At 41.1% G+C, this 27921-nt stretch overlaps 2 protein-coding genes and 1 long non-coding RNA gene across 4 annotated transcripts; 2 read left to right on the forward strand and 1 right to left on the reverse strand.

The window, feature by feature from the left end:
• Window positions 1-1653: 1653 nt before the first annotated feature.
• Window positions 1654-6671, reverse strand: LOC149981341 (uncharacterized). Of its 2 annotated transcripts, none has more exons than XM_090185391.1 (5): window positions 6471-6671; window positions 5039-5075; window positions 4635-4769; window positions 4394-4511; window positions 1654-3836 (listed from the first exon to the last, which is right to left on the reverse strand). In XM_090185391.1, exons 3-5 carry the CDS (start codon window positions 4659-4661, stop codon window positions 3379-3381), a joined length of 603 nt encoding a protein of 200 aa, XP_090041517.1. In that variant the 5' UTR covers window positions 4662-4769; window positions 5039-5075; window positions 6471-6671; the 3' UTR covers window positions 1654-3378. The 2 variants fall into 2 exon arrangements, with proteins under 2 accessions (XP_090041517.1, XP_090041518.1); XM_090185392.1 differs by lacking the exon at window positions 6471-6671 and adding an exon at window positions 5243-5361 and having other exon boundaries at window positions 5039-5136.
• Window positions 6672-6963: 292 nt separating this feature from the next.
• Window positions 6964-15197, forward strand: LOC110532769 (tumor necrosis factor receptor superfamily member 14). Its single transcript, XM_090185823.1, has 5 exons — window positions 6964-8183; window positions 10470-10600; window positions 14516-14621; window positions 14713-14994; window positions 15106-15197. The coding sequence occupies exons 2-5, from the start codon at window positions 10571-10573 to the stop codon at window positions 15195-15197; spliced, it is 510 nt and encodes a 169-aa protein (XP_090041949.1). The 5' UTR covers window positions 6964-8183; window positions 10470-10570.
• Window positions 15198-15333: 136 nt separating this feature from the next.
• Window positions 15334-17832, forward strand: LOC149981342 (uncharacterized). The gene is made up of 2 exons (XR_016483436.1): window positions 15334-16346; window positions 16441-17832. It is a non-coding gene; the product is annotated as an uncharacterized LOC149981342 (long non-coding RNA).
• Window positions 17833-27921: the final 10089 nt, after the last annotated feature.

Consider the following 27921-nt stretch of genomic DNA (forward strand, 5'->3'; position numbering starts at 1 on the left):
TAACTACACTGTTTGTATTCGGTCATGTTTCGTCGCCTTTCCATGATTAAAAGCGGTGGTTCGCGCTTTCAGTGTTGCGTGAATGCCGCCATCCATCCACGGTTTCTGGTTAGGGAAGGTTTTAATAGCCACAGTGGGTACAACGGCTCCAATGCACTTGCAAATAAACTCGCTGACCGAGTCAGCGTATACGCCAATGTTATTGTCTGAGGCTGCCCCGGAACATATCCCAGTCCGCGTGATCGAAGCAATCTTGAGGCATGGAATCTGATTGGTCAGACCAGCATTGGATAATCCTGAGCATGAGCGCTTCCTGTTTTAGTTGCTGCCTATAGGATGGGAGCAACAAAATGGAGTCATGGTCAGATTTGCCGAAGGGGGGGCGGGGGAGGGCTTTGTATGCATCGCAGAATTTAGAGTAGCAATGGTCCAGAATGCTACCAGCTTGTGTAGCGCATTCGATATGCTGATAGAAATTAGGACACCTTGTTCTCAGATTAGTTTTGTTAAAATCCCCAGCTACAATAAATTCAGCCTCAGGATATATGGTTTCCAGTTTACACAGAGTCCAGTGAAGTTCTTTCAGGGCCGTCGAGGTATCTGCTTGGCGGGGATATACACGGCTGTGACCATAATCGAAGACAATTCTCTTGGGAGATAATGCGGTCGGCATTTCATTGTAAGGAATTCTAGGTCAGGTGAACAAAAGGACTTGAGTTCCTGTATGTTGTTATGAGTCGTTAATCATAAGGCATACACCCCCGCCCTTCTTCTTACCAGAGAGATGTTACAATCTCTGATGTCTCTCTGGAAGGCAACTCATACCCTAATTTTGTCCATCTTGTTGTCTAGAGATTGGACATTGGCGAGTAATATGCTCAGAAGTGGTGGATGGTGTGCTCGCCTTCTAAGTCTGACCTGTAGGCCGCTCTGTCTGCCTCTCCTGCGGCGACCATGTTGTTTTGGATCGGCCTCTGGGATTAGATCCTATGACCAGGGTGGAGGTACGAACAAAGGATCCACTTCGGGAAAGTCGTATTCCTGGTCGTAATGTTGGTAAATTGACATCATAGAGATGCCATCATAGAGATGACACACGTTCTATCTCCATGGCTGATGATGTCATAGAGTGGTTGTTACATAGAATAGAATGAATTGCCAGGGTTAGAGGTTCCAAGCCCATTATATTCATTCTATTTATTTGGTTGTTAGCCTAACACAGAGATCCTACACAACCACAGAGATTAGGTTCCTTTACATTTATCGTCACAAATACAGATTTGTTTATTTTGAGAATTTCAGATTCAGGTGGAGGACCTGCTTTATCAGGAGGATAATCTGGAAACACTGACAATGGGGTCATTGTTCCAGACATCCCATGCCCCGTCTACTGAGAATCTTGCTGTGCTGCAACGTCAAGTGAACCCTACCACTGACTCATCTTTTGGTCAGGACATATACATGCATGCTCTTCGATTAGTTATGAGTCTCCAGCCTTTTTAGGTACAGTCCTCCCACACTATGTAGGATATTGTTTTAGCCCCAGTGCCACTCTTGACAATGGCAAAAATGTGTATGTTTTTACTAGAAAAGAAAACAGCCTCTTAACTGGTATGATGTAAACAAACCGTTTCATTCGTTGAAAAGAGCTACTATGAAAAGTAATTTATTTTCATTTTTTTAACAATTAAACTTATTGTAAAACAATGGCATTTATTTTCCACAAAGCAGCTTTGTTAATCGACACTTCCCTCTAAAAACAAACTCAACATTTTAACATATAAAACTGATAAATACCATGTAACAATCAACATTATGTAGTAGTATACCAGTGTCAAAAACAATCACATGTGAATAATTGTAACATGTTCACAGCACGACCATTGGACATACAGCAAACAGTTTCCAAGGTTCTAATAATGCAGTGACCTATAAAACAGAGGAGTCCAAGAATCCAAAGCTGTCATGTGGCTCCCGAGGTGACTTTCCCTCCCCATAGCATTTATGGAGCTGTCACCTTTACAGTTAGTGTACATGACATCCAGTGTCTTCACATGAAAATCAAAAACAGGCAGTGACATGGAGCTCAGCGAACGGTGGTAAGTACATTATGTAAACACCAATACAGTAGATCCACAAATACAGAACTTTGTCATGTCAAAATATAAAAATGAGCAACTGAAAAAAACCTTTAATTTACATTTTAATAAAACCTTCCATCTCTCGCTGCATACAAATGAACCTTGGGTAATCAAAAGGACTTGTGAAGTATTATTGTACTTCAGCACCAAATTCCTGTCTAATAGAGTGGCACTGTCTCTCAGTGTTATCTTCATCATTTCTGAGCTCCAGAGGTGAGGTTGGAGACCACTGAATAAGCAGTGACTCGTTTGGTTACAGGATACAGTACTACAAATGAATAACAAAGTCAGACCAAGCACCTTTGCTTGTGAATAATGCTAGCTTTAAGCCCGGAGATAAATTGGTCTATTACATTGCATTTGGATGAAGTTGATATACTTGTATTCTATACCACTTGGTGTACACTATACTAAAATGGAGTCTTTGGCCCCCATCGGTCTACTGTTTATAGAACAGCTTCAGGCTCTTGTTAAACAAAATCAAGAATAAAAACAGAAGGAATCACATATTAAAGGGGAGAGAACCGATGAAACCCTAAAGTAGTTACAGTACATCTGGAACACTGTATGTTGGCAAGGACCAGAAAATTAGTAAATTGTATGTCATTTCATTTACATAATTCCCGTGGACTACGATGATGCAAAAACACATTTTGTTGATACAGTGTAACACTCTTTACTAGCAATGGAGCCACCTAAGGTTTTGGTGTTTGAAGGTATAGTCTAAGACCAGTGTATTAAAACATAATGCAAAAAACTTTACAAAAGCCAAAATACTACATCAGTCCCTCTGACTATTTCCAATAGACCAGCCATCCAGCGTTTAGACCTCTGAGCTATCGCTGCAGTCTACCATCCTTCTATGAATGCTCTGAGTAGTAAGAGGTTAATAAAAAACATTTTCTAAATCACAGTTGTCAAGGGCGTACATTTGAGCATTAACCCCAAAATAAAGCAAGAAAGATTTGGACTGCTTCTTTACACAGGAACATAATGTGCTGTATGTGGTTTATCAGTCAGTTAAATTGAGTAGTCTTTCAGCTAAACTCTATCAAACCTTGCACTGTATTTGATTGCTGTTTCAATGTTTGAATTAAATGCATCGTAATCTCTCAGATGGGCTGTGGGAAATGTTATCGTTTTGGCGTATGCACTAACAACAGGGTAACAAACAGTGTGGTTAGGCATGCGTTCTAGACATGAGTGGTCAAAAATGACCACCATCTTTAACTTTTCTCTATCTGAGACAAGCAGGTGTGTGTGGCTGCCCTGTCAGCCACTGCATTACACTGGGAACAGAAAGTGGTTCTCCACTGTCTTCTTCCCCTCCACTGTCTTCTTCCCCTCTACTGTCTTCTTCCTCTCCCTCTCCACAGTCTTCTTCCCCTCCACTGTCTTCTACCCCTCCACTGTCTTCTTCCCCTCCACTGTCTTCTTCCCCTCCACTGTCTTCTTCCCCTCCACTGTCTTCTTCCCCTCCACTGTCTTCTTCCCCTCCACTGTCTTCTTCCCCTCCACTGTCTTCTCCCTCTCCACTGTCTTCTTCCTCTCCACTGTCTTCTTCCTCTCCACTGTCTTCTTCCTCTCCACTGTCTTCTTCCTCTCCACTGTCTTCTTCCTCTCCACTGTCTTCTTCCTCTCCACTGTCTTCTTCCTCTCCACTGTTTTCAGCCACAGGCAGGCTCACTTTCCCATCTGGTTTAGCATACAGTGGGGCAAAAAAGTATTTAGTCAGCCACCAATTGTGCAAGTTCTCCCACTTAAAAAGATGAGAGGCCTGTAATTTTCATCATAGGTACACTTCAACTATGACAGACAAAATGAGAAAAAAAATCCAGAAAATCACATTGTAGGATTTTTAATGGATTTATTTGCAAATTATGGTGGAAAATAAGTATTTGGTCACCTACAAACAAGCAAGATTTCTGGCTCTCACAGACCTCTAACGTCTTCTTTAAGAGGCTCCTCTGTCCTCTACTCGTTACCTCCATTCCTCCTTTTTAAGTGGGAGAACTTGCACAATTGGTGGCTGACTAAATACTTTTTTGGCCCACTGTATTTATATGGGGGGGGGGGGGCAAATGTATAAGGGGTCAGTGCAATATAAACTGAAAACAAAATAACAGTTTGAAGTGTTACATTGACATCATTACTATGGTGCAGCTCATTTGAGTTTCAAGAGAAAAACATGACATACTACAGTAACAAAATCAGAGAGTAAGGATGAGTACAAACATGCAAATAATACATACCATCAAGTTCTTGGAGGAAATCTTGAGAGAAATCCAAGATTTCTATCTCCTTTTGTTTTAGAGAACCACTTTCACTCATCTCTGGGGCCAGGTTTGAGATTATGTAGTGTGCATCAACCTAGACATTGAATTCCAAGACGTACATTACTTTCACTATATTTCTGATACACAGGTCACCTGACCAAAACCAGGACCCCATAAATAACAATCAGAATATTAAAAAGCCCAATTTGTTAATTACCATGTCATCACAAAGAGATTGAGACATTCCTTCGGTTTCTTCTGCAGGACCTCAATTAGGATGTAGACTTCAAGGCCTTCATGCAGCTGCTGAAGCATCGCCGTACGTTTTGTGGTTGCATGTAGCAAAATGTCTCTTTACAAAAGGAAACGGATAGAGACATGGACATTCATTGAGATTAGCATATCTTACTGCAGAAACCTTGGTGCTCTTGTATGAATGGTCATGATAATGTACTCTAAAAACGAATTAGTTTGAAACATATTCAATGAAATCAGTTGACACAAATTGTGGGTTGTTGCAATGTAAGAATGGAATTTAAAACGTAATTTCAACTCAGATCAAATGTATCAACCCATGAAGGCTAATGGGTGCTTTGTTACATAAGAAAACATTTCACATACCTTATTATGCTCTCCTTGTGATCCAAGTTGATGGGGCCTGTGTAGCCACAGTTGAGGATTCCTTCAGTGTAGGGTGCCAGGTCAAAGGCATCTTTGATCTGAATGCACATTTTATTGCTGAAAGATTAATGAGAAGAATATGCTTTCAATTTCATCAACACACCGTTTTGATTAATGGGGACAACTCTGTGTCATGTACACTACCCTTTGTTAGGTCCTTCAGGGTCCCGGTCAACAGATAGTGGTAACACCACTCCTGCATAAATCATGGAGACGGTCCACCTTGTGCAAGGCTCACTGCAAATATTTCACCTGCCACTCTGGATATAAGAGAAGGTGAAATAAGAAAATGTTCCTTCACAGTATTTGTCTTTTAACATTTAGAAACGGATGTGTTTCACAGAATTGTAAATGTGCCTAACACTTTTGTACAGTACTGTATGTACATACAGGTGATGGCAGGGTAGCCTAGTGGTTAGAGCGTTGGACTAGTAACCGCAAGGTTGCAAGTTCAAATCCCCGAGCTGACAAGGTACAAATCTGTCGTTCTGCCCCTGAACAGGCAGTTAACCCACTGTTCCTAGGGCGTCATTGAAAATAAGAATTTGTTCTTAACTGACTTGCCTAGTAAAATAAAGGTAAAATAAATAAAAAATATATTGACTATGAAACAAATAGGACATTGCCTGCTTATGAGTTGGCATGAAAGAAAGTTTGATGAATTCACCTGAAAATGGCGAAAACAGGCGATCATAGCTAAATGCTTTTGGTTAGCTTGATAATAATAATTGCATGATTCTGCGGTATGCATGTATGCATATAATGCGGTATGCATATAATGCATGTATAATGTTATGAACCGACACTGAATCGTAGGAGCTAACTACCAGGGATGCAAACTGCTGAGGGCCCAAAATGTGAACACTTTTTGTTTCACTGAAACATGCAGGGGGAAATGGAGGTCTTAACAAATTAAACAACAAAGAATATGATCAGTGTGTGTAAAATAAAAAGTGGTTAATGTGAATCTAACTCACAGCTAAAAAATGTAAAGAAAGCTATCCAATGTTATTTGTTGCCTAGACTTTACTGCAAATGACCCTCAAGTCTTGAGAAAAAAACAATACTCTAATATTGCACTTGGGGGTAAAAAAAACATTTTAAAGTAGAAATATAATGAAATAAACAGGCATTCTATTTTTGCTCTATTATAATGGCCACTATAGACATCGATCAAGGGCACAAGGCTATATGTGTGCAAAAATAACATTCACTGAGTAAAAGAAAAACAAGTGTTACTGGCAAATTCAACACAACAAAAACAATATCTTTGGGCTACACTGAACATTATTCACTTTCTGCCTGCGGACATCTGTTCTACAATGTGCCAGAAAAAGTGAGAAAGAGGGAACGTGTGTGGTGTTCCTTTCACCTCTATAGTGGCATCCAGTTTAAGCCAGGCCCAGCTCCTGCTACACTTGATCCCTGAATCCACTTGTTTAACAAGCAACGCCTCATTTTCACCTAATTCTCTCATTCTGAAAATTAACCACATACTATAGAAGGAAAACATTAGTTAACAGATAGTGGTTATTTCGTTAGCTAGTTAATGTTTCACACAGATTGCCAGGGTTATAACTTGAGGAACGGCAATGAGTCGAATACCAAAACCGCGAATTTCGCAGAAAGGTGACTAGTTTGCATCACTGAACTACTAGCTATGTAGAGGTTGGACGGAAGACCGCCCAGTGCTGCTTACCTGAGACGCCATCACCACAAAGTCCTTATTGATACTGACCTGACCAATGGAAAAGCATCCTCCACACCTCCCACTAAAGCCCGCCCACAGCTGTGGGGTCAAAAGTGCAAACGAGGAACTGGTGTTTCAATCAACAACAAAAAGGTTTCAAAAGCAAAAATAAAGAGGAACTGCAAGCAAAGAGAGCAGTCTAGCCAAAATGGAGGGTGGTTGATTGCGAAATTAAATTGGAGTTTAGATTTCAAATACATTTTTTGTTCCTGAAATATTTTTTGGGGAATGATATTAGAAAATATTTGATTGCACATTTGTAAATTTTTAAAAAAACTTTGAAGCCCCGTTTTTAATTTCAAAATAATTATTTTTGATTGAAAAGAAAAACGTTTTGCTCTCGACAAAAATACAAATGTAAACACACAGCTTGTGCCCATAGAAATAGACGGGGGCGCGGGAGGTTCCACAATGCTGAAAAGGGGGTCAGAGTTCAAAAGTTTGGGAACACCTGGTGCAGAGACCATTGTACCATCTAAACCGCTGTGAAATATCTTCTCCATAACCGAAAACATTGTATTTTCAAAACTGAACGTTAAAGACGCAAAACATTTACTTAAACAAGGGAAGCATAGAAATAGTGAACATACTGTATAACAGATCTACCGCTTCTTAGACTTGCTTTAAATTATAATGACAGATCTATAACTCAAATTTCGATGTGAATTTGGTCCGGTCACACAAAAAAAGTGACTTATTGCAGCTTTAAGGTTGGATAAGATTGGGGTTGAGGGTAGTGACATCCCCAGGATGCTGGATGGTACTAACCATGGAAAGTCCCTCAGAAACAAAAATGAAAGCTTTGGAGTTGAGGGTAGTGACGTCCCAAAGATCCCAGATTCCATGGTTATTGCTAAATCCCTCATAAACAAAAATTAGTCTGAGTTCATATGGCAATTTGATTATTTTATGACTGGGTTTATCTCTGTGAGAAGTCATAGAATAGAGGGTTTGGGTGGTAGGTGTGCTACATTTATCAAAGAAGGTATAGCACAGAGAGATTAATAGTTCCAAAGAACATGAATGCGTGGCAGTGGAAAAGGGACTAGTATTTCCAAAATGAAAATAAAAGACGTAAAACATTTATTTAAACATGAGAAGCATAGAAACAGTGAACATACTGTATAAACAGATCTACCGTTTCTTAGACTTGCTTTAAAGGAAAATGGCAGATCTATAATTAAAATGTATATGCACATTTGGTCTGTTCGTCCAAAAGGTACATACTGCAGCTTTAAGGGTTAAGGACGTTCCAAGGATCCCAGATAGCACTACTGCTGGAAAGTATCTCCTTCATTAAACGAAAGTGTAAACTACTCCGAGTTAATCTAACAGGTAAGACTGCTCTGTTACGTGTGTAAGAAAAGTGTATTCAATATTGATTAAATATGTATAATATCGTGTTTTGAAATATGATTTTCGTATTCGAAATGAACAATAAAAGACAATAAAAGACAAACGCCTAGAGGCTGGTCAGCGTTGTTTATAACCGTTACAACATCTAACATATGGCTTTGCATTAGTATACGCATCAAAACTCCCAAAGCAAAGTGACACCTCACTTTTATATTTTGAGTTATTACATAAATATTTTTTTTTATTAGACACTAATATATATGTCCAATAAACAGACGTTCAAAAGTCGGAATGTAAAGCAAAAACGACTGGAAAGTTATTCAAAGGCAGGTGTAGTGAATCAAGCATCTTGGGGTTACCTGAAATAGGTCAAAGTATATATTTTACATTTTCTAATTTATTTTATCTATAATTAACTAGGCAAGATGAACTCAACAACATCGACATAGACACAAGTTACCTGCTATATTTTGGGAAAAGGATTAACACAGAGAGAACTTGGCAAAATACAATGCATGCTTCTGTAGTACGAGTAGGTATATACAGTATCATCGGTAACAATTGTGTACACGCCACCTAGCTAATAAAATACTGGGGCTTGCGGTCATTAGTTACATTTCAACCATAGCGATTCCCCAATTGAGGCGCAACAGAGTTCACCCGCAAATGCAGGAACACCTACGGAAATAATAACTAAACCATTCCTGTTGGAACGTTCCACAAATTATACCCACCCTCCGATCAGAATTCCGAAGGTTCAATTTCGAAATTGGGTAGTGCGTCTTCAGTTTCTCTCTTGCATAACAATTTGTAACTTGTCAGAAATGTCCAGATCAACTAGCCCATGTCAGCAAACACTTTAGCTAGGTTTTGTAGCCCATAGATTTTGTGGTAATGTTTGAGACACTCAAAGATTACATGAATACACATTAGATATGGCAAAATGTATAGAATTTTAAAACACCAAAATCTTCTCTGCACCCCGTGACAAAATGTGTAGAATTGCAGGAAATATGCTTTGAACCTGCTAAATTCTCTACACCAACGAGGGGTTTGAACAGTTTGCGTCATGAACATTGCTTGTGCCCATAGAAATAGACATGGGCGCGGGATGTTCCCCAATGCTGGAAGGGGGGCCTGACTGAAACAGTTTGGTAACCCCTGGTGTAGAGAGTCATTGTACCATCTACACCGCTGTGACATGCTCTACATGAAAAAGAATGTGGACAACTGCTCGTCAAACATCTTATTCCATAATCATGGGCATTAATATGGAGTTGGGCCCCCCTTTGCTGCTATAACAGCATCCACTTGTCTGGGAAGGCTTTCCACTAGATGTTGGAACATTGCTGAGGGGACTTGCTTCACTTCAGCCACGAGGATTGGTGAGGTTTAGCGATTAGGCTTTGCTCGCAGTCGGTGTTCCAATTCATCCCAAAGGTGTTTCGATGGGGTTTAGGTCAGGGATCTGCAGGCCAGTCAAGATCTTCTACATCGAACTCGACAAAACATTTCTGTACGAACCTCGCTTAGGGTATTGTCATGCTGAAACAGGAATTGGCCTTCCCCAAACTGTTGCTACAAAGTTGGAAGCACAGAATCGTCTAGAATTTCATTGTTTCCATATTAACAACCATGATTTTGGAATGAGATGTTGAACGAGCAGGTGTCCACATACACTACATTACCAAAAGTATGCAATAACCCCATCGTGACAAGAGCTAAGTCTTTGACCACACTGTGTCCTTATATTGGATGCCGTGGGGGCGGCAAGTAGCCTAGTGGTTAGAGCGTTGGACTAGCAACCGAAAGGTTGCAAGATCGAATCCCCAAGCTGACACGGTCAAAATCTGTCGTTCTGCTCCAGGCAGTTAAACCACTGTTCCTAGGCCAACATTGAAAATAAGAATTTGTTCTTAACTGACTTGCCTAGTTAAATAAAGATAAAATAAAATATTGGTGAGTAAAAAAAATCAACCCTTTTAACAGAAGGGCATACATTTTTCATCCAGCTTGACACCACCGTTGTACTACAAATCACTGTGTAATACAAGGCATTTGGTTGCTAGGCAATGGGAGACAGCATTTTTAGGTTTTAACATGTTGGTTCACATAACACAGAAATGTTTTATTGCCATATACGATAAGACTCCATTGAACCAAAAATAATCAGCTCTAATTTAACGTTTGTTAAATAGTGTACGGAAAATATTTTAATATTGTATGATATTAAACTTTTCCAATTTTATTTGTGTGTGACTCAAGGTCGACATGAGGATTGACGACAACCGGGATGTTCTTAGTTAAAATCTAAGATTCCAGGGAGGTGGACCATCTTCCACTGAGATGTTGAGGATTGGAGAACCATGGCTCAGTTTCAAAGCTTGATATGGATAGTAAGTTAAACGTTTGGGTTTTGTAAGCTTAGTAGCTTGGCATCATTTCACGCTACAGCAGTAAATGGAACCAGATAGTATGCTCAGAGTGTATACCAATGATGTACAGTGCATTCGGAAAGTTTTCAGACCCCTTCAGTGCCGTTTTTTCCCCGTTACAGCCTTATTCTAAGATGGATTAAATCAATATTTTTCCTCATCAATCTACACATAATACCCCATAATGACAAAGCGAAAAATATACCTTGTTTACATAAGTATTCAGATCCTTTGCTATGAGACTAGAAATCGAGTTCAGGTGCATCCTGTTTCCATTGATCATCCTTGATATTGTTTTTACAACTTGAATAGAGTCCACCTGTGGTGAATTAAATTAATTGGACATGATTTGGAAAGGCACACACCTGTCTATGTCAGGTCCCACAGTTGACAGTGCATGTCAGAGAAAAAACCAAGCCCTGAGGTCGAAGGAATTGTCCGTAGAGCACCGAGACAGGATTGTTCCGAGGCACAGATCTGGGGAAGGGTACCAAAAAATGTCTGCAGTATTGAGGGTCCCCAAGAACACAGTGGCCTCCATCATTCTTAAATGGAAGAACTTTGGAACCACCAAGACCCTTCCTAGAGCTAGCCGCTTGGCCAAACCGAGCAATCGGGGGAGAAGGGCTTTGGTCAGGGAGGTGACCAAGAATCCGATGGTCACTTTGACAGAGGTCCAGAGTTCCTCTGTGGAGATGGGAGAACCTTCCAGAAGGACAACCATCTGTGCAGCACTCCACCAATCAGGCCTTTCTGGTAGAGTGGCCAGACAGAAGCCACTCCTCAGTAAAAGGCAATGACAGCCTGCTTGGAGTTTGCCAAATGCCTGAATGCTAAGCTTCTCTTCTGGAGGAAACCTGGCACCATCCCAACTCTGAAGCATGATGGTGGCAGCATCATGCTGTGGGGATGTTATTCAGCGGCAGGGTCTGGGAGACTAGTCAGGATCGAGGCAAAGATGAACGGAGCAAAGTACAGAGAGATCCTTGATGAAAACCTGCTCCAGAGCGCTCAGGACCTCAGACTGTGGTGAAGGTTCACCTTCCAACAGGACAACGACCCTAAGCTCACTGCCAAGACCATGCAGGAGTGACTTTAGGACAAGTCTCTGAATGTGGCCCAGCCAGAGCCCGATCGATCATCTCTGGAGAGACCTGAAAATAGCTGTGTAGCGACGCTCCCCATCCAACCTGACAGAGCTTGAGGATCTGCAGAGAAGAATGGGAGAATCTCTCCAAATACAGGCGTGCCAAGCTTGTAGCGTCATACCAAAGAAGACTTGAGGTTGTAATCACTGCCAAAGGTGCTTCCACAAAGTACTGAGTAAAGGACCTGAATACTTATGTGAATGTGATATTTCAATTATATATATATACAGTGCCTTGCGAAAGTATTCGCCCCCTTGAACTTTGCGACCCTTTGCCACATTTCAGGCTTCAAACATAAAGATATAAAACTGTATTTTTTTGTGAAGAATCAACAAGTGGGATACAATCATGAAGTGGAATGACATTTATTGGATATTTCAAACTTTTTTAACAAATCAAAAACTGAAAAATTGGGCGTGCAAAATTATTCAGCCCCTTTACTTTCAGTGCAGCAAACTCTCTCCAGAAGTTCAGTGAGGATCTCTGAATGATCCAATGTTGACCTAAATGACTAATGATGATAAATACAATCCACCTGTTTGTAATCAAGTCTCCGTATAAATGCACCTGCACTGTGATAGTCTCAGAGGTCCGTCAAAAGCGCAGAGAGCATCATGAAGAACAAGGAACACACCAGGCAGGTCCGAGATACTGTTGTGAAGAAGTTTAAAGCCGGATTTGGATACAAAAATATTTCCCAAGCTTTAAACATCCCAAGGAGCACTGTGCAAGCGATAATATTGAAATGGAAGGAGTATCACCACTGCAAATCTACCAAGACCTGGCCGTCCCTCTAAACTTTCAGCTCATACAAGGAGAAGACTGATCAGAGATGCAGCCAAGAGGCCCATGATCACTCTGGATGAACTGCAGAGATCTTACAGCTGAGGTGGGAGACTCTGTCCATAGGACAACAATCAGTCGTATATTGCACAAATCTGGCCTTTATGGAAGAGTGGCTAGAAGAAAGCCATTTCTTAAAGATATCCATAAAAAGTGTTGTTTAAAGTTTGCCACAAGCCACCTGGGAGACACACCAAACATGTGGAAGAAGGTGCTCTGGTCAGATGAAACCAAAATTGAACTTTTTGGCAACAATGCAAAACGTTATGTTTGGCGTAAAAGCAACACAGCTGAACACACCATCCCCACTGTCAAACATGGTGGTGGCAGCATCATGGTTTGGGCCTGCTTTTCTTCAGCAGGGACAGGGAAGATGGTTAAAATTGATGGGAAGATGGATGGAGCCAAATACAGGACCATTCTGGAAGAAAACCTGATGGAGTCTGCAAAAGACCTGAGACTGGGACGGAGATTTGTCTTCCAACAAGACAATGATCCAAAACATAAAGCAAAATCTACAATGGAATGGTTCAAAAATAAACATATCCAGGTGTTAGAATGGCCAAGTCAAAGTCCAGACCTGAATCCAATTGAGAATCTGTGGAAAGAACTGAAAACTGCTGTTCACAAATGCTCTCCATCCAACCTCACTGAGCTCGAGCTGTTTTGCAAGGAGGAATGGGAAAAAAATTCAGTCTCAAAATGTGCAAAACTGATAGAGACAAACTCCAAGCGACTTACAGCTGTAATCGCAGCAAAAGGTGGCGCTACAAATTATTAACTTAAGGGGGCTGAATAATTTTGCACGCCCAATTTTTCAAGTTTGATTTGTTAAAAAAGTTTGAAATATCCAATAAATGTTGTTCCACTTCATGATTGTGTCCCACTTGTTGTTGATTCTTCACAAAAAATACAGTTTTATATCTTTATGTTTGAAGCCTGAAATGTGGCAAAAGGTCGCAAAGTTCAAGGGGGCCGAATACTTTCGCAAGGCACTGTGTGTGTGTATGTATATATATATATACATACATACATACATACATACATACATACATACATACATACATACATACATTAATTATACATTTGCAAAAATATCTAAATCTGTTTTTGCTTTCTCATTATGGAGTATTGTGTGTAGATTGAGGGGGAAAAACTATTTAATACATTTTAGAATAAGGCTGTAACATAGCAAAATGTGGAACAAGTCAAGGGGTCTGAATACTCTCTGAATGCACTGTATATTGGAAGCAGTTCTCAATAGGAATGAATGGATTTTTACATTCAATAAAATATTTCAAGGATGAAATTACTTGTATTTCTTTGTTGATGTGGGGACAATATTACTACAAAAAAAACTAACGAATAGGTTAAGTTCATGTTTAATTCACGTCATATAATTAATAAGTATGCATTAATGTGTCTAATAGAATATAGGCTACTTATCAAAAACGAATGAAGACATTAATACATGCATTTCTGTAACTTCCTAAATCTTTACCAAAATGGCTGCATGGAGCTCAATTCAGCGCACTGTCAGTCATCCTGGTTTTATACACGTCATTTTCTGTGTCAAATCCTTGTTTTAAAAATGGTTTGGTCTTTGAGCATTGTCAAATCTTCCAGCAGGGGACATGGCCTTGCAAAAACAAATTATTATATTTATCTTTGAAAAATCTGAGTAAGTAAATTTCACTAACATTTATTAATCAAAACATGGAAATCTTTAACTATGCTTTCTCTCAATCGCTCTTCAATCTGAACTCTCCTCCAGTCTCATCTCTACTTTAACCCCTTTAACCTTCAACCCTGCTTTGTCAACGTGTGACCCCCCCCCCCCCCTATTTTTCAACCGTGGTAATGTGTTAATTTTCTCTATTTACAGATGAACCTAGCTATCATTTTGACACTTCTAAACATTCAGCTCTCTATTGCATGTGGTAGAGCAGAGTACAGAACAGGTGATGAATGCTGTCCTATGTGTTCACCAGGTAAGGACCAGCTCTGTATACTATATGGATTATTATGAAGAAAATACATTCCAATACCAATCAATCCATGACACTGACTTTCATCCCACAGGAAACCGGGTACATAAACACTGTACAGAATTTACAAGTACTTCCTGTGTCCCCTGTACCGACTCCACTTTCCTTGATGAACCCAATGGTCTTACAGCATGCATACTGTGTACAAACTGTGACCCAGGCTTTGGTTTGAAGGTAAAGCGGTCATGTAGACCTTCATCAGACACTGTCTGTGGGACACTGGAGGGGTTCTACTGTCTAGACCCAACTAAGGATGGTTGTAGAGCAGCCCAGAGACACAGCAGCTGTCTGCCTGGTCAATACATTAGTCACACAGGTTGGTCTTCATGCAAATATTCCATTGACATCGGTGCATGATTTATGCAATCATGAGTTAAGCATATCTCAAATTAGGATCCTTAATGAGTTTCACCCTGTGTTGGTGCAGGAACAATATCTACAGATACTGTGTGTTCTGACTGTACTGGTGACACCTATTCAAATGGATCATTTACATCCTGCCAGCCACACACACAGTAAGTGTGGCTCATGAATAATTATATTTTCCTTCAAAATATAAACTATATACTGCAATTTGCAAACAGTTTTCATAATGTAAAACAAAGTTGGATGACGAAATTATCGATTTACCAGTGGTCTATTTCTTATATTATAGATGCGATACCTTGAAGCTTCAGCAAATTAAACCTGGAACTCATTGGACCGACTCTGAATGTGGAACACAGACCTCCCCTCCCATAGCAATAATATCTGCTGTGGTGGTGATGGTGGTGGTACTAGCTGTGATATCAGCAGTGACGGCAGTAGCTATTAGAAGAAAAATAAAAGGTTCTGTATCTGGTGAGTTTATTTTGGGGAATTGTACAGTTTCATTTATTGTTTTAATTGCCCAGATGAACAAGTGAGAAACATCCAACACTGAATCAAATCACATTTTATTTATCACATGTGCTGAGTACAACGGATGTAGACTTTACCGTGAAATGCTTGCTTACGAGCCCTTCCAAACGATGCAGTTAAAAAATAAATACAAAATAGTAACAAGGATTTAAATAAAATACGCAAGAATGGAGCTACATACAGGAAGTACCAGTACTAGATCACACAAGAATGGAGCTACATACAGGAAGTACCAGTACTAGATCACACAAGAATGGTGCTACATACAGGAAGTACCAGTACTAGATCACACAAGAATGGAGCTACATACAGGAAGTACCAGTACTAGATCACACAAGAATGGTGCTACATACAGGAAGTACCAGTACTAGATCACACAAGAATGGAGCTACATACAGGACATACCAGTACAAGATTAATAAAATGAAATGCACAATAATGTTCTGAATATCATGACAACACCCCTGTCAAACAGTATGTTATCGAGTTCCAAATTAGTTTCTGTCTCAATGTTGATTCTTGTACTTTTCCAGAGAGGACTTTTCCAGAGACACAAAGCCCTACAGAGGTATGTGAATGAATAATCCCCCAATACCTACTTTATACAGCAGTATTTTATATCATACTCAATGTGGTAAGGAGATGGCTGACAGGAATGTCTATTACCTCAAAGGTTGCACTTTTTAAAGTTTTATTGAGTTGAGGTTTCCTTTTACTAGGTATCAGACAGAGAGGGAACGTCAATGCTGTTTGTGGGAACAAGAACAGGTAAGGTAGCCTATAACATCAGAATGGTACAGTATACTTGTTCATGAATTTCAGCCAGATTTGAGCTAAAATGTGTCTTATGAATATTATACAGATTCAAGCCTCCAGGACATTCATCAGAACAATCCAGTCTAATGTGTGGTTCATTGGCTTGAAAACTAGACTAGGCAGTAGGGCACAATTTCTGTCCACTACATGGTGAATGTGATCTAGACTCTGTTTTTAAATAAAAGTTGGAGGCTGGCACATTTGTTTTGTGGTGTAAAGATTAAAAAGGCCATGACCTTGATAGATAGCCTGTCTTCCAATACTGGGGATGAAGATGGAAACCTTAGTAGGAGCCAGGTCTGTTCTGTTCTGGGAAAGGTCTGGTGTGTCCATGATTTCAAATGGTCAGTCCAAGTCAGTTGACGGTAATTGGAATAAAACACAAATGCCATTTTGTAAGACACTCCACCTGGTCTTTGGATGCTGGTGCCAGATACATTGAGCAAATGCCCTTGAACTGAGGAAGTCTACAAATCACAACATCTCCATGGACCTTATGGAACTTGTGATGTACTGTAGATTCTGTTGATACAAACTGTGTAAAGGACATACGAATGACATTTCCTGGACACTGGTATGGGGGAAAAATGGACTCCACTTGTTGAGTTACCATGGATTTGTATAATCCCACAGAGTAAACATCAAGAGGCAATGGTGCAGTGTAGGCTATGTTCAGTGTGACCCATTTATTTTGTTGAACAAATTCTTATTTACAATGACAGCCTACACCGGACGACACTGGGCCAATTGTGCACCGCCCTATGGGACTCCCAATCACGGCCGGATGTGATACAGCTTGGATTAGAACCAGGGACTGTAGTGACTCCTTGCACTGAGATGCATTGCCTTAGACCTGCACCACTGGGGAGCTCTGAAGCAAAGCAATGGGACAAATGTTTTGTTTACAGTTCTGTTCTTACGATCCTCCTAAAATATATATTTTATTGTCACACTGGGATACGTGCTGTGAAATGTGTTGTTTTACAGGGTCAGCCATAGTAGTACTCTGCCCCTGGAGCAAATTAGGGTTAAGTGCCTTGCTCAAGAACACATTGACAGATTTTACACCATGATTGTATAGTTATTTGTGTTGTACAGTTCCTTTGTATTTTGTAGGTATTGTTTTATATGTTGCACATTATTCAATGTCATTATTCATTGTATTGATGTTTTTGATTCCATGGGTTTAGTCTCTTCTATTGAATCAATTTGCTTCTCTGTAAGTCATGGGTTATGCTTGTTTCACCAGCCATCAGTGCTCAGCCTATTGTTGCTTTAAGTGTATTTCTGGTGACTGATCCAATGTCCCCTCTTGGGATTAAGAAATAGAGGATCTGCAATACAATTAAGCCAGCTAACTTTCTTATGTTCAAGTGTCCCAATGATGTTAGCTACATTGTTAAAAAATGCTATTGAATAAAGCAAAATGTGAGAACTGCAAGGGTGTGAGTAGGTCTGTTTAGTTCATCTGTATAATGAACCTCCTGATATTTCACATGTGTATTATTGACTAAATTCCAAAACCATTTTTAATATCTTTAGAGATTCCAAACGAGAAGAATTATATTGACCTTCCTTTAAAAAGTGCATCCTTCCTTGAAGACTCACTGATTGGACAGGTGAATTGGCTCCACATGGGTTTCACCTGTGGAAGGACCTCAAGGAAGGATGGAAGGCAGTGGCGTTTAAGTTTAGGGAGGATGGTTTATTTGAATGAGTATAGCCTTATTTATATTACAGAATATTGATGACTGTCATTCATATTCCATTCACCCAGCTCAATGTAACGGGCTAAGTTTAGGCTACTACAACTCTCATTTCCCCTATACCCATCATGAGATTGCTACAACCTAGCCTACGATTAAAAGTTTACAAAGTAGGTGCACAAGTTGAGAAATCAAGGTGACAGACAGTGACTCATTCAATACGGCCTTGCACACTCTTTGCCTGCATCTAGCTGATCTAGGGTGTAATCAATAGTCCAAACAACTGCAAACAAGTTTCTATTGGACAAATTCAAGAATGTTTATCCTCGTTTTGTTCCGTTAGCTGCTGTTTAAGAAAAAATGTTTCAACCGAATGACCAGGTTTAAGTGCCTTTGAACGGGGTATGGTAGGTGTCAGGCACACCGTTTTGTGTCAAGAACTGCAACGCTGCTGTTTTTTTTTTACACAATAGTTTCCCTGTATATCAAAAATGGTCCACCACCCAAAGGACATCCAGCCAACTTGACACAACTGTGGGAAGTATTGGAGTCAACATGGGCCAGCAACCCTGTGGAACACTTTCGACACCTTATAGAGTCCATGCCCCGATGAATTGAGGCTGTTCTGTACACTCAGTGTATATTTGAGTGCTATGAGCGTGTAAAATAATCATGCACTCATACGTGTACTGAACAAGTTGTGACCTTTGTTCAATTGATAAGGTTTAATGGGTATACTGCCATATACTGATTAACCCAGCAGTGCTGTAACTTTAACAGTGTCGTCTATCCCTCTGCCTTAAAACACTCATGGTTAAGTAAAATTGAATCTAAAACTAAACTTGAAAAGAAACAAAAAAGAAAGTAGAAACTTCAGGTTACAACACTGTTCAAACTAAAACTGATACCAGAACCAACCGAGATCTAGAATTAGACTGTTCAAACTAAAACTGATACCAGAACCAACAGACCACAACACACATCTCTAATTAAATATAAAAACCTGTGAAATGAAAGAAAAAAAATGAATGAAAAGCCAAAATTGTAAAGAAAATAAATATTTTAAAATGAGGAGCTGAAGTAACCCTGGTCATCTCAGTTTTCTGTGTGTTTCTTTGTATTGAAGGCTGAGTTGATAGTTCGTCTGGAGGTCAGGAATCTAAGGGAGGTGCAGGAGAAGAGCCAGGATAGAAGAGGAGATCCACAGGCTGAGAGAGGCCAGCTCTGGGTGGGGTCCTGACGTTATGTTATCTTCTTGTGTAAGACCTAAAACTAATCTAATCTTGCATGGTGGCCTTGTCTGTGCCACAAATGCAAATCTTCCAGTGTGAATATGCCTCTGCTATCTGCCTCAGTCGTTTTTTTGTCATTTGTGAAAATGAAAATAAGATGCAAAACATTTACTTAAAGGGAAGCATAGAAATGGTGAACATACTGTATAACAGATCTACCGCTTCTTAGACATGCTTTAAATGAGAATGACAGATCTATAACTCATTTCTATGCAAATTTGGTCTGTTCGCCCAAAAGGTACATACTGCAGCTTTAAGGGTTAAGGACGTTCCAAGGATCCCAGATAGCACCGACGCTTGAAAGTATCTTGTTCATTAACTAAAGTGTAAACTAGTCCGAGTTAATCTAACAGGTAAAACTGCTCTGTTACATGTTTAGGAAAAGTGTATTCAATAATAATTAAATATGTGTAATATCGTATTTTGAAATATGATGTTCGAAATGAACTGTTAGCTAAAGTTTTATGTTAGTGCTCGCCCTAGAACACGACGCTTCACGTCCTTTAAGTGCATGCGCTGTCCAGCGGTTTGTGTAGCCAAGACAAAATGTAGCTTATCTAAATTACATTGTTGTACCTTCATTATGCTAGCCCATCTACATACATGTTAAAAGACAAACGCCTAGAGGCTGGTCAGCGTTGTTTTAGCTAGACACCGACTTAAAGGGTAACATTAAGTAGCATAACCGTTACAACATGTAACATATGGCTTTGCATTAGTATACGCATCAAAACTCCCCAAGCAAAGTGACACCTCACTTTTACATTGTTCGAGTTATTACTTAAAACCGATCAGAATTCCGAAGGTGCCATTTAGAAATTGGGTAGTTTTCCTGTCATCTCTACTTGCACATCATCATCTGCACATCTATCACTCCAGTGTTAATTTGCTAAATTGTTATTACTTCGCTACTATGGCCTATTTATTACCTTACCTTACCTCATTTGCACACACTGTATATAGACTTGCTTTTTTTCTATTGTGTTATTGACTGTATGTTTATTCCATGTGTAACTCTGTGTTGTTGTTTGTGTCGCACTGCTTTGCTTTATCTTGGCCAGATCGCAGTTGTAAACGAGAACTTGTTCTCAACTGACCTACCTGGTTAAATAAAGGTGCATTTTTTTTCAGGCATTGCATAACTTAGAGAGCAATTTATAACTTGTCAGAAATGTCCAGATCAACTAGCCATGTCAGCAAACATTTTTTGCTAGGTTTTGTAGCCCATAGATTTTGTTGTAGTGTTTGAGACACTCAAAGATAACATGAATACACATTAGACATGGCAAAATGTATAGAATTGCAAGAAAATTACTTTTTAAAACAGCAAAATGTTCTCTGCACCCTGTGACAAAATGCATAGAATTGCTGGAAATATGCTTTAAACCTGCTAAATTCTCTACACCAACAAGAGGGGTGTGAACAGTTTGTGTCATGAACAGTGCTTGTGCCCATAGAATTAGACGTGGGCGTGAGATGTACCCCAATGTTGGACTGGGGGCCTGACTGAAACAGTTTGGGAACCCCTGTTGTAGAGAGTCATTGTACCATTTAAACGGCTGTGACATGCTCTACATGACCAAAATTATGTGGACACCTGCTTGTCGAACATCTTGTTTCAAACTCATGTGCATTAATATGGAGTTGGTCCCCCCTTTGCTGCTATAACAGCATCCACTCTTCTGGGAAGGCTTTCCACTAGATGTTGGAACATTGCTGCAGGGACTTGCTTCCATTCAGCCACAAGAGCAATAGTGAGGTCGGGCACTGATGTTGGGTGATTAGGCTTGGCTTGCAGTCAGCGTACCAATTCATCCCAAAGGTGTTCGATGGGGTTGAGGTCAGGGCTCTATGCAGGCCAGTCAAGTTCTTCCACACCGATCTCGACAAAACATTTCTGTACGGACCTCGCTTTGTCCACAGGGGCATTTGTCATGCTGAAACAGGAAAGGTTCTTCCCCAAACTGTTGCCACAAAGTTGGAAGCACAGAATTGTCTAGACTGTCATTGTATGCTGTAGTGTTAAGATTTCCCTTCACTGGAAGTAAGGAGTCTGAACCATGTAAAAAAAAACAGTCCCAGGCCATTATTCCTCCTCCACCAATCTTAACAGTTGGCACTATGCATTGGGGCAGGTAGCGTTCTCCTGGCATCCGCCAAACCCAGATTTGTCCGTCGGGACTGCCAGATGGTGAAGCTTGATTAATAACTCCAGAGAACGCATTTCCACTGCTCCAGAGTCCGACGTATTGTGCATGGTGATATTAGGCTGGTGCTCGGCCATGGAAACCCATTTTGTGAAGCTCCCGACAAACAGTTATTGTACTGAAGTTGCTTCCAGAGGCAGTTTGTAACTCAGTAGTGAGTGTTGCAACAGAGGACAGGCTGTGCTATGCTATGCACTTCAGCACTCTGCGGTCCTGTTCTGTGAGCTTGTGTGGCCTACCACTTCGCAGCTGAGCCGTTGTTGCTCCTAGATATTTCCACTTCACTTTATTTTGAAATGTAAAGATTAACTAAATAGTCTTCCTCTCTTCACATTCATGGCAAATTATTGCATCTTGTTATTAACCTGTTTATTTTTTTGAATAAGCCTCTCCATCATATACAAAATACTAGTCTACTTGCCTGTTTCCAATGCTAAACTTCAATTACTAGAAACTGTGCTTAATAAGCATGGTCTAAAGTTTGTGAGAAGATGAGCACATTTTCATGTCAAATTCAGTTTTTATAAAATGCCAACTTTTGCTTGAAAACTGACACACGCATGTTTTATGGTCCGTTTTGTACATATGCACAGTTTATAAATGAGGCCCCAGGCCAGGGTTTGAGAAATCGATTAGAGAAGAATTCCTTCTTCGTTGTAAATTATCTCAATCTAAAGGCACAATCTAGATTGGAGCTAATGTCTTTAGTTGAACATGTTATTACTCCAACCTAGTGAAAGTGATAAACTGACACGTTTTGTCAAAAACTACTTTATATCGAAAGTGTCTTTGATTTGACGGCTTGCACATGCGCAGATCGTCTTGAGACGAAAGTTAGACCCGATTACGTGTTTCTATGCATGAGTTAGCCTGTGTTGGAGAAGAAAGTAAAAGTGCAATATGTGCTATGTAAGAAAGCTAACGTTTCAGTTCCTTGCTCAGAACATGAGAACATATGAAAGCTGGTGGTTCCTTTTAACATGAGTCTTCAATATTCCCAGGTAAGAAGTTTTAGGTTGTAGTTATTATAGGAATTATAGGACTATTTACCTCTATACCATTTGTATTTCATTAACCTTTGACTATTGGATGTTCTTATAGGCACTTTAGTATTGCCAGTGTAACAGTATAGCTTCCGTCCCTCTCCTCGCTCCTCCCTGGGCTCGAACCAACAACACAACGACAACAGCCACCATCGAAGCAGCGTTACCCATGCAGAGCAAGGGGAACAACCACAGGCTCAGAGCGAGTGACGTTTGAAACGCTATTAGCGCGCGCTAACTAGCTAGCCATTTCACTTCGGTTACACCAGCCTCATCTCGGGAGTTGATAGGCTTGAAGTCATAAACAGCGCAATGCTTGACGCACAACGAAGAGCTGCTGGCAAAACGCACGAAAGTGCTGTTTGAATGAATGTTTACGTGCCTGCTTCTGCCTACCACCGCTCAGTCAGATACTTAGATACTTGTAGGCTTGTATGCTCAGTCAGATTATATGAAACGCAGGACACGCTAGATAATATCTAGTAATATCATCAACCATGTGTAGTTAACTAGTGATTATGATTGATTATTTTTTATAAGATAAGTTTAATGCTAGCTAGCAACTTACCTTGGCTTACTGCATTCGCGTAACAGGCAGTCAGTCTCCTTGTGGAGTGCAACGAGAGAGAGGCAGGTTGTTATTGCGTTGCACTAGTTAACTGTAATGTTGCAAGATTGGATCCTCCGAGCTGACAAGGTGAAAATCTGTCATTCTGCCCCTGAACGAGGCAGTTAACCCACCATTCCTAGGCCATCATTGAAAATAAGAATGTGTTCTTAACTGACTTGCCTAGTTAAATAAAGGTATATATAACAAATATTTTAAAAATTAAATCGGCCCAAAAATACAGATTTCTGATTGTTATGAAAACTTGAAATCGGCCCAAATTAATCGTCCATTACGATTAATCGGTCGACTTCTACTTAATTTATCTGTCGGCCCTAGCCCCAAACTCAGGCCCTGTGTGTAGTTAACCGACCCTCTCTGCCCATTCATCGCCATTATACCTGTTGTCGTCTCAGCTGATTAGCTGTTGTCGTCTTACCCGTTGTTGTCTTAGCTAGCTCTCCCAATCAACACCTGATTGCTTTATGCCTGCTTTATGTCTCTCTCAAATGTCAATATGCCGTGTATACTGTTGTTTAGGATAGTTATCATTGTTTTAGTTTACTGCGGAGCCCCTAGTCCCACTGTACATGCCTTAGATACCTCCTTTGTCCCACCTGCCACACATGCGGTGACCTCACCCAGTATAACCAGCACCTCTCTTATCATCACTCAGTGCCTGGGCTTACCTCCACTGTACCCGCACCCCACCATACCCCTGTCTGCAAATTATGCCCTGAATCTATTCTACCACGCCCAGAAATCTGCTCCTTTTATTCTCTGTCTCCAACGCACTAAACAACCAGTTTTGCTTCCCTTTAGCCATACCCTCATCCTACTCCTCCTCTGTTCCTCGGGTGATGTGGAGGCTAACCCAGGCCATGTGTGTCCCCAGGCACTTTCATTTGTTGACTTATGTAATCAAAAAGGTTTCATGCATGTTAACATCAGAAGCCTCCTCCCTTAGTTTGTTTTACTCATTGCTTTAGCACACTCCACCAACCCTGATGTCCTTGCCGTGTCTGAATCCCGGCTCAGGAAGGCCACCAAAAATTCTGAGATTTCCATACCCAACTGCAACATTTTCCGTCAAGATAGAACTGCCAAAGGGGGAGGAGTTGCAATCTACTGCAGAGATAGCTTGCAAAGTTCTGTCATACTTTCCAGGTCTATGCCCAAACAGTTCGAGCTTCTAATTTTTAAAATTAATCTCTCCAGAAATAAGTCTCTCACTGTTGCCGCCTGTTATGGACCCCCCTCAGCTCCCAGCTGTGCCTTGGACACCATATGTGAATTGATTGCCCCCCATCTATCTTCAGAGTTCGTTCTGTTAGGTGACCTAAACTGGGAAATGCTTAACACCCCAGCAGTCCTACAATCTAAGCTAGATTCCCTCATTCTCACACAAATTATCAAGGAAACCACCAGGTACAACCCTAAATCTGTAAACATGGGCACCCTCATAGATATTTTCCTGACCAAATACACCTCTGCTGTTTTCAATCAGAATCTCAGCGATCATGCCTCATTGCCTGCATCTGCTATGGGTCCGTGGTCAAACGACCACCCCTCATCACTGTCAAACGCTCCCTAAAACACTTCTGTGAGCAGGCCTTTCTAATCGACCTGGCCCGGGTATCCTGGAAGGATATTGACCTCATCCCGTCAGTCGAGGATGCCTGGTCATTCTTTAAAAGTAATTTCCTCACCATCTTAAATAAGCATGCCCCTTTCAAACTGTTTGGGCATAGACCTGGAAAGTATGACAAGCTACTGTATCTCTGCAGTAGATTGCAGGTCACTCCAGACCTGACTGCCCTTGACCAGAACAAAAACATCCTTTGGCGGACTGCAATAGCATCAAATAGTCCCCGTGATATGCAATAGTTCAGGGAAGTCAGGAACCAATACACACAGTCAGTTAGGAAAGCAAAGGCTAGCTTTTTCAAACAGAAATTTGCATCCCGTAGCTCTAACTCCAAAAAGTTTTTGGACACTGTAAAGTCCATGGAGAAGAAGAGCACCTCCTCCCAGCTGCCCACTGCACTGAGGCTAGGTAACACGGTCACCACCGATAAATCCACGATAATTAAACATTTCAATAAAAATTCCTCTACGGCTGGTCATGCTTTCCTCCTGGTAACCCCAACCCCTGGCCTACAGCTCCGCACCGCCCGCAGCTACTTGCCCGAGCCTCCCCAGCGTCTCCTTCACCCAAATCCAGATAGCAGATGTTCAGAAAAAGCTGCAAAACCTGGACCCGTACAAATCAGCTGGGCTACACAATCTGGACCCTCTCTTTCTAAACCTATCCGCCACTATTGTTGCAACCCCTATTACCAGTCTGTTCAACCTCTCTTTCGTATCGTCCAAGATCCCTAAAGATTGGAAAGCTGCCGCGGTCATCCCCCTCTTAAACGGGGGTGACACTCTAGACCCAAACTGTTTAAGACCTATAACCACCCTGCCCTGCCTTTCTAAATTCTTCGAAAGCCAAGTCACTGACCATTTCAAATCCCACCGTACCTTCTCCGCTGTGCAATCCGGTTTCTGAGCTGGTCATGGGTGCACCTCAGCCACGCTCAAGGTACTAAACGATATCATAACCTCAATCGATAAAAGACAGTACTGTGCAGCCGTCTTCATAGACCTGGCCAAGGCTTTCGACTCTGTCAATCACAGACTCAATAGCCTTGGTTTCTCAAATGACTGCCTAGCCTGGTTCACCAACTACTTCGCAGGCAGAGTTCAGTGTGTCAAATCGGAGGGCCTGTTATACGGACCTCTGGCAGTCTCTATGGGGGTACCACTGGGTTAAATTCTCGGGTCGACTCTCTTCTCTGTATATATCAACGATGTCGCTCTTACTGCGGTTAATTCCCCGATCCACCTCTACGCAGACGACACCATTCTGTATACATCTGGCCCTTCTTTGGACACTGTGTTAACTAACCTCCAAACAAGCTTCAATGCCATACAACACTCCTTCCCTGGCCTCCAACTGCTCTTAAACTAGTAAAACCAAATGCATGCTTTTCAACCGTTCGCTGCCCACACCCACCCGCCCGACTAGCATCACTACTCTCGACGGTTATGACCTAGAATATGTGGACAACTACACATAGCTAGGTGTCTGGCTAGACTGTAAACTCTCCTTCCAGACTCATTAAACATCTCCAATCCAAAATAAATCTAGAATTGGCTTTCTATTTCGCAAACAAAGCCTCCTTCACTCATGCTGCCAAACATACCCTCGTAAAACTGACTATCCTACCGATCCTCGACTTTGGCGATGTCATCTACAAAATAACTTTCAATACTCTACTCAGCAAACTGGATGCAGTCTATCACAGTGCCATCCGTTTTGTTACCAAAGCCCCTTATACCACCCACCACTGCGACCTGTATGCTGTAGTCGGCTGGCCCTCGCTACATACAGTGGGGCAAAAATGTATTTAGTCAGCCACCAATTGTGCAAGTTCTCCCACTTAAAAAGATGGAAGAGGCCTGTAATTTTCATCATAGGTACACTTTAACTATGACAGACAAAATGAGAAAAAAAATCCAGAAAATCACATTGTAGGATTTTTAATGAATTTATTTGCAAATTATGGTGGAAAATAAGTATTTGGTCACCTACAAACAAGCAAGATTTCTGGCTCTCACAGACCTGTAACTTCTTCTTTAAGAGGCTCCTCTGTCCTCCACTCGTTACCTGTTTGAACTTGTTATCAGTATAAAAGACACCTGTCCACAACCTCAAACAGTCACACTCCAAACTCCACTATGGCCAAGACCAAAGAGCTGTCAAAGGACACCAGAAACAAAATTGTAGACCTACACCAGGCTGGGAAGACTGAATCTGCAATAGGTAAGCAGCTTGGTTTGAAGAAATCAACTGTGGGAGCAATAATTAGGAAATGGAAGAGATACAAGACCACTGATAATCTCCCTCGATCTGGGGCTCCACGCAAGATCTCACCCTGTGGGGTCAAAATGATCACAAGAACAGTGAGCAAAAATCCCAGAACCACACGGGGGGACCTAGTGAATGACCTGTAGAGAGCTGGGACCAAAGTAACAAAGCCTACCATCAGTAACACACTACTCCGCCAGGGACTCAAATCCTGCAGTGCCAGACGTGTCCCCCTGCTTAAGCCAGTACATGTACAGGCCCGTCTGAAGTTTGCTAGAGAGCATTTGGATGATCCAGAAGAAGATTGGGAGAATGTCATATGGTCAGATGAAACCAAAATATAACTTTTTGGTAAAAACTCAACTCGTCGTGTTTGGAGTACAAAGAATGCCGAGTTGCATCCAAAGAACACCATACCTACTGTGAAGCATGGGGGTGGAAACATCATGCTTTGGGGCTGTTTTTCTGCAAAGGGACCAGGACGACTGATCCGTGTAAAGGAAAGAATGAATGGGGCCATGTATCGTGAGATTGAGTGAAAACCTCTTTCCATGAGCAAGGGCATTGAAGATGAAACGTGGCTGGGTCTTTCAGCATGACAATGATCCCAAACACACCACCCGGGCAACAAAGGAGTGGCTTCGTAAGAAGCATTTCAAGGTCCTGGATTGGCCTAGCCAGTCTCCAGATCTCAACCCCATAGAAAATCTTTGGAGGGAGTTGAAAGTCCGTGTTGCCCAGCAACAGCCCCAAAAC

The sequence above is a fragment of the Oncorhynchus mykiss genome, chromosome 9 (assembly GCF_057628025.1).
Source record: "Oncorhynchus mykiss isolate SJ-2025 chromosome 9, ASM5762802v1, whole genome shotgun sequence".
NCBI lineage: Eukaryota > Metazoa > Chordata > Actinopteri > Salmoniformes > Salmonidae > Oncorhynchus > Oncorhynchus mykiss.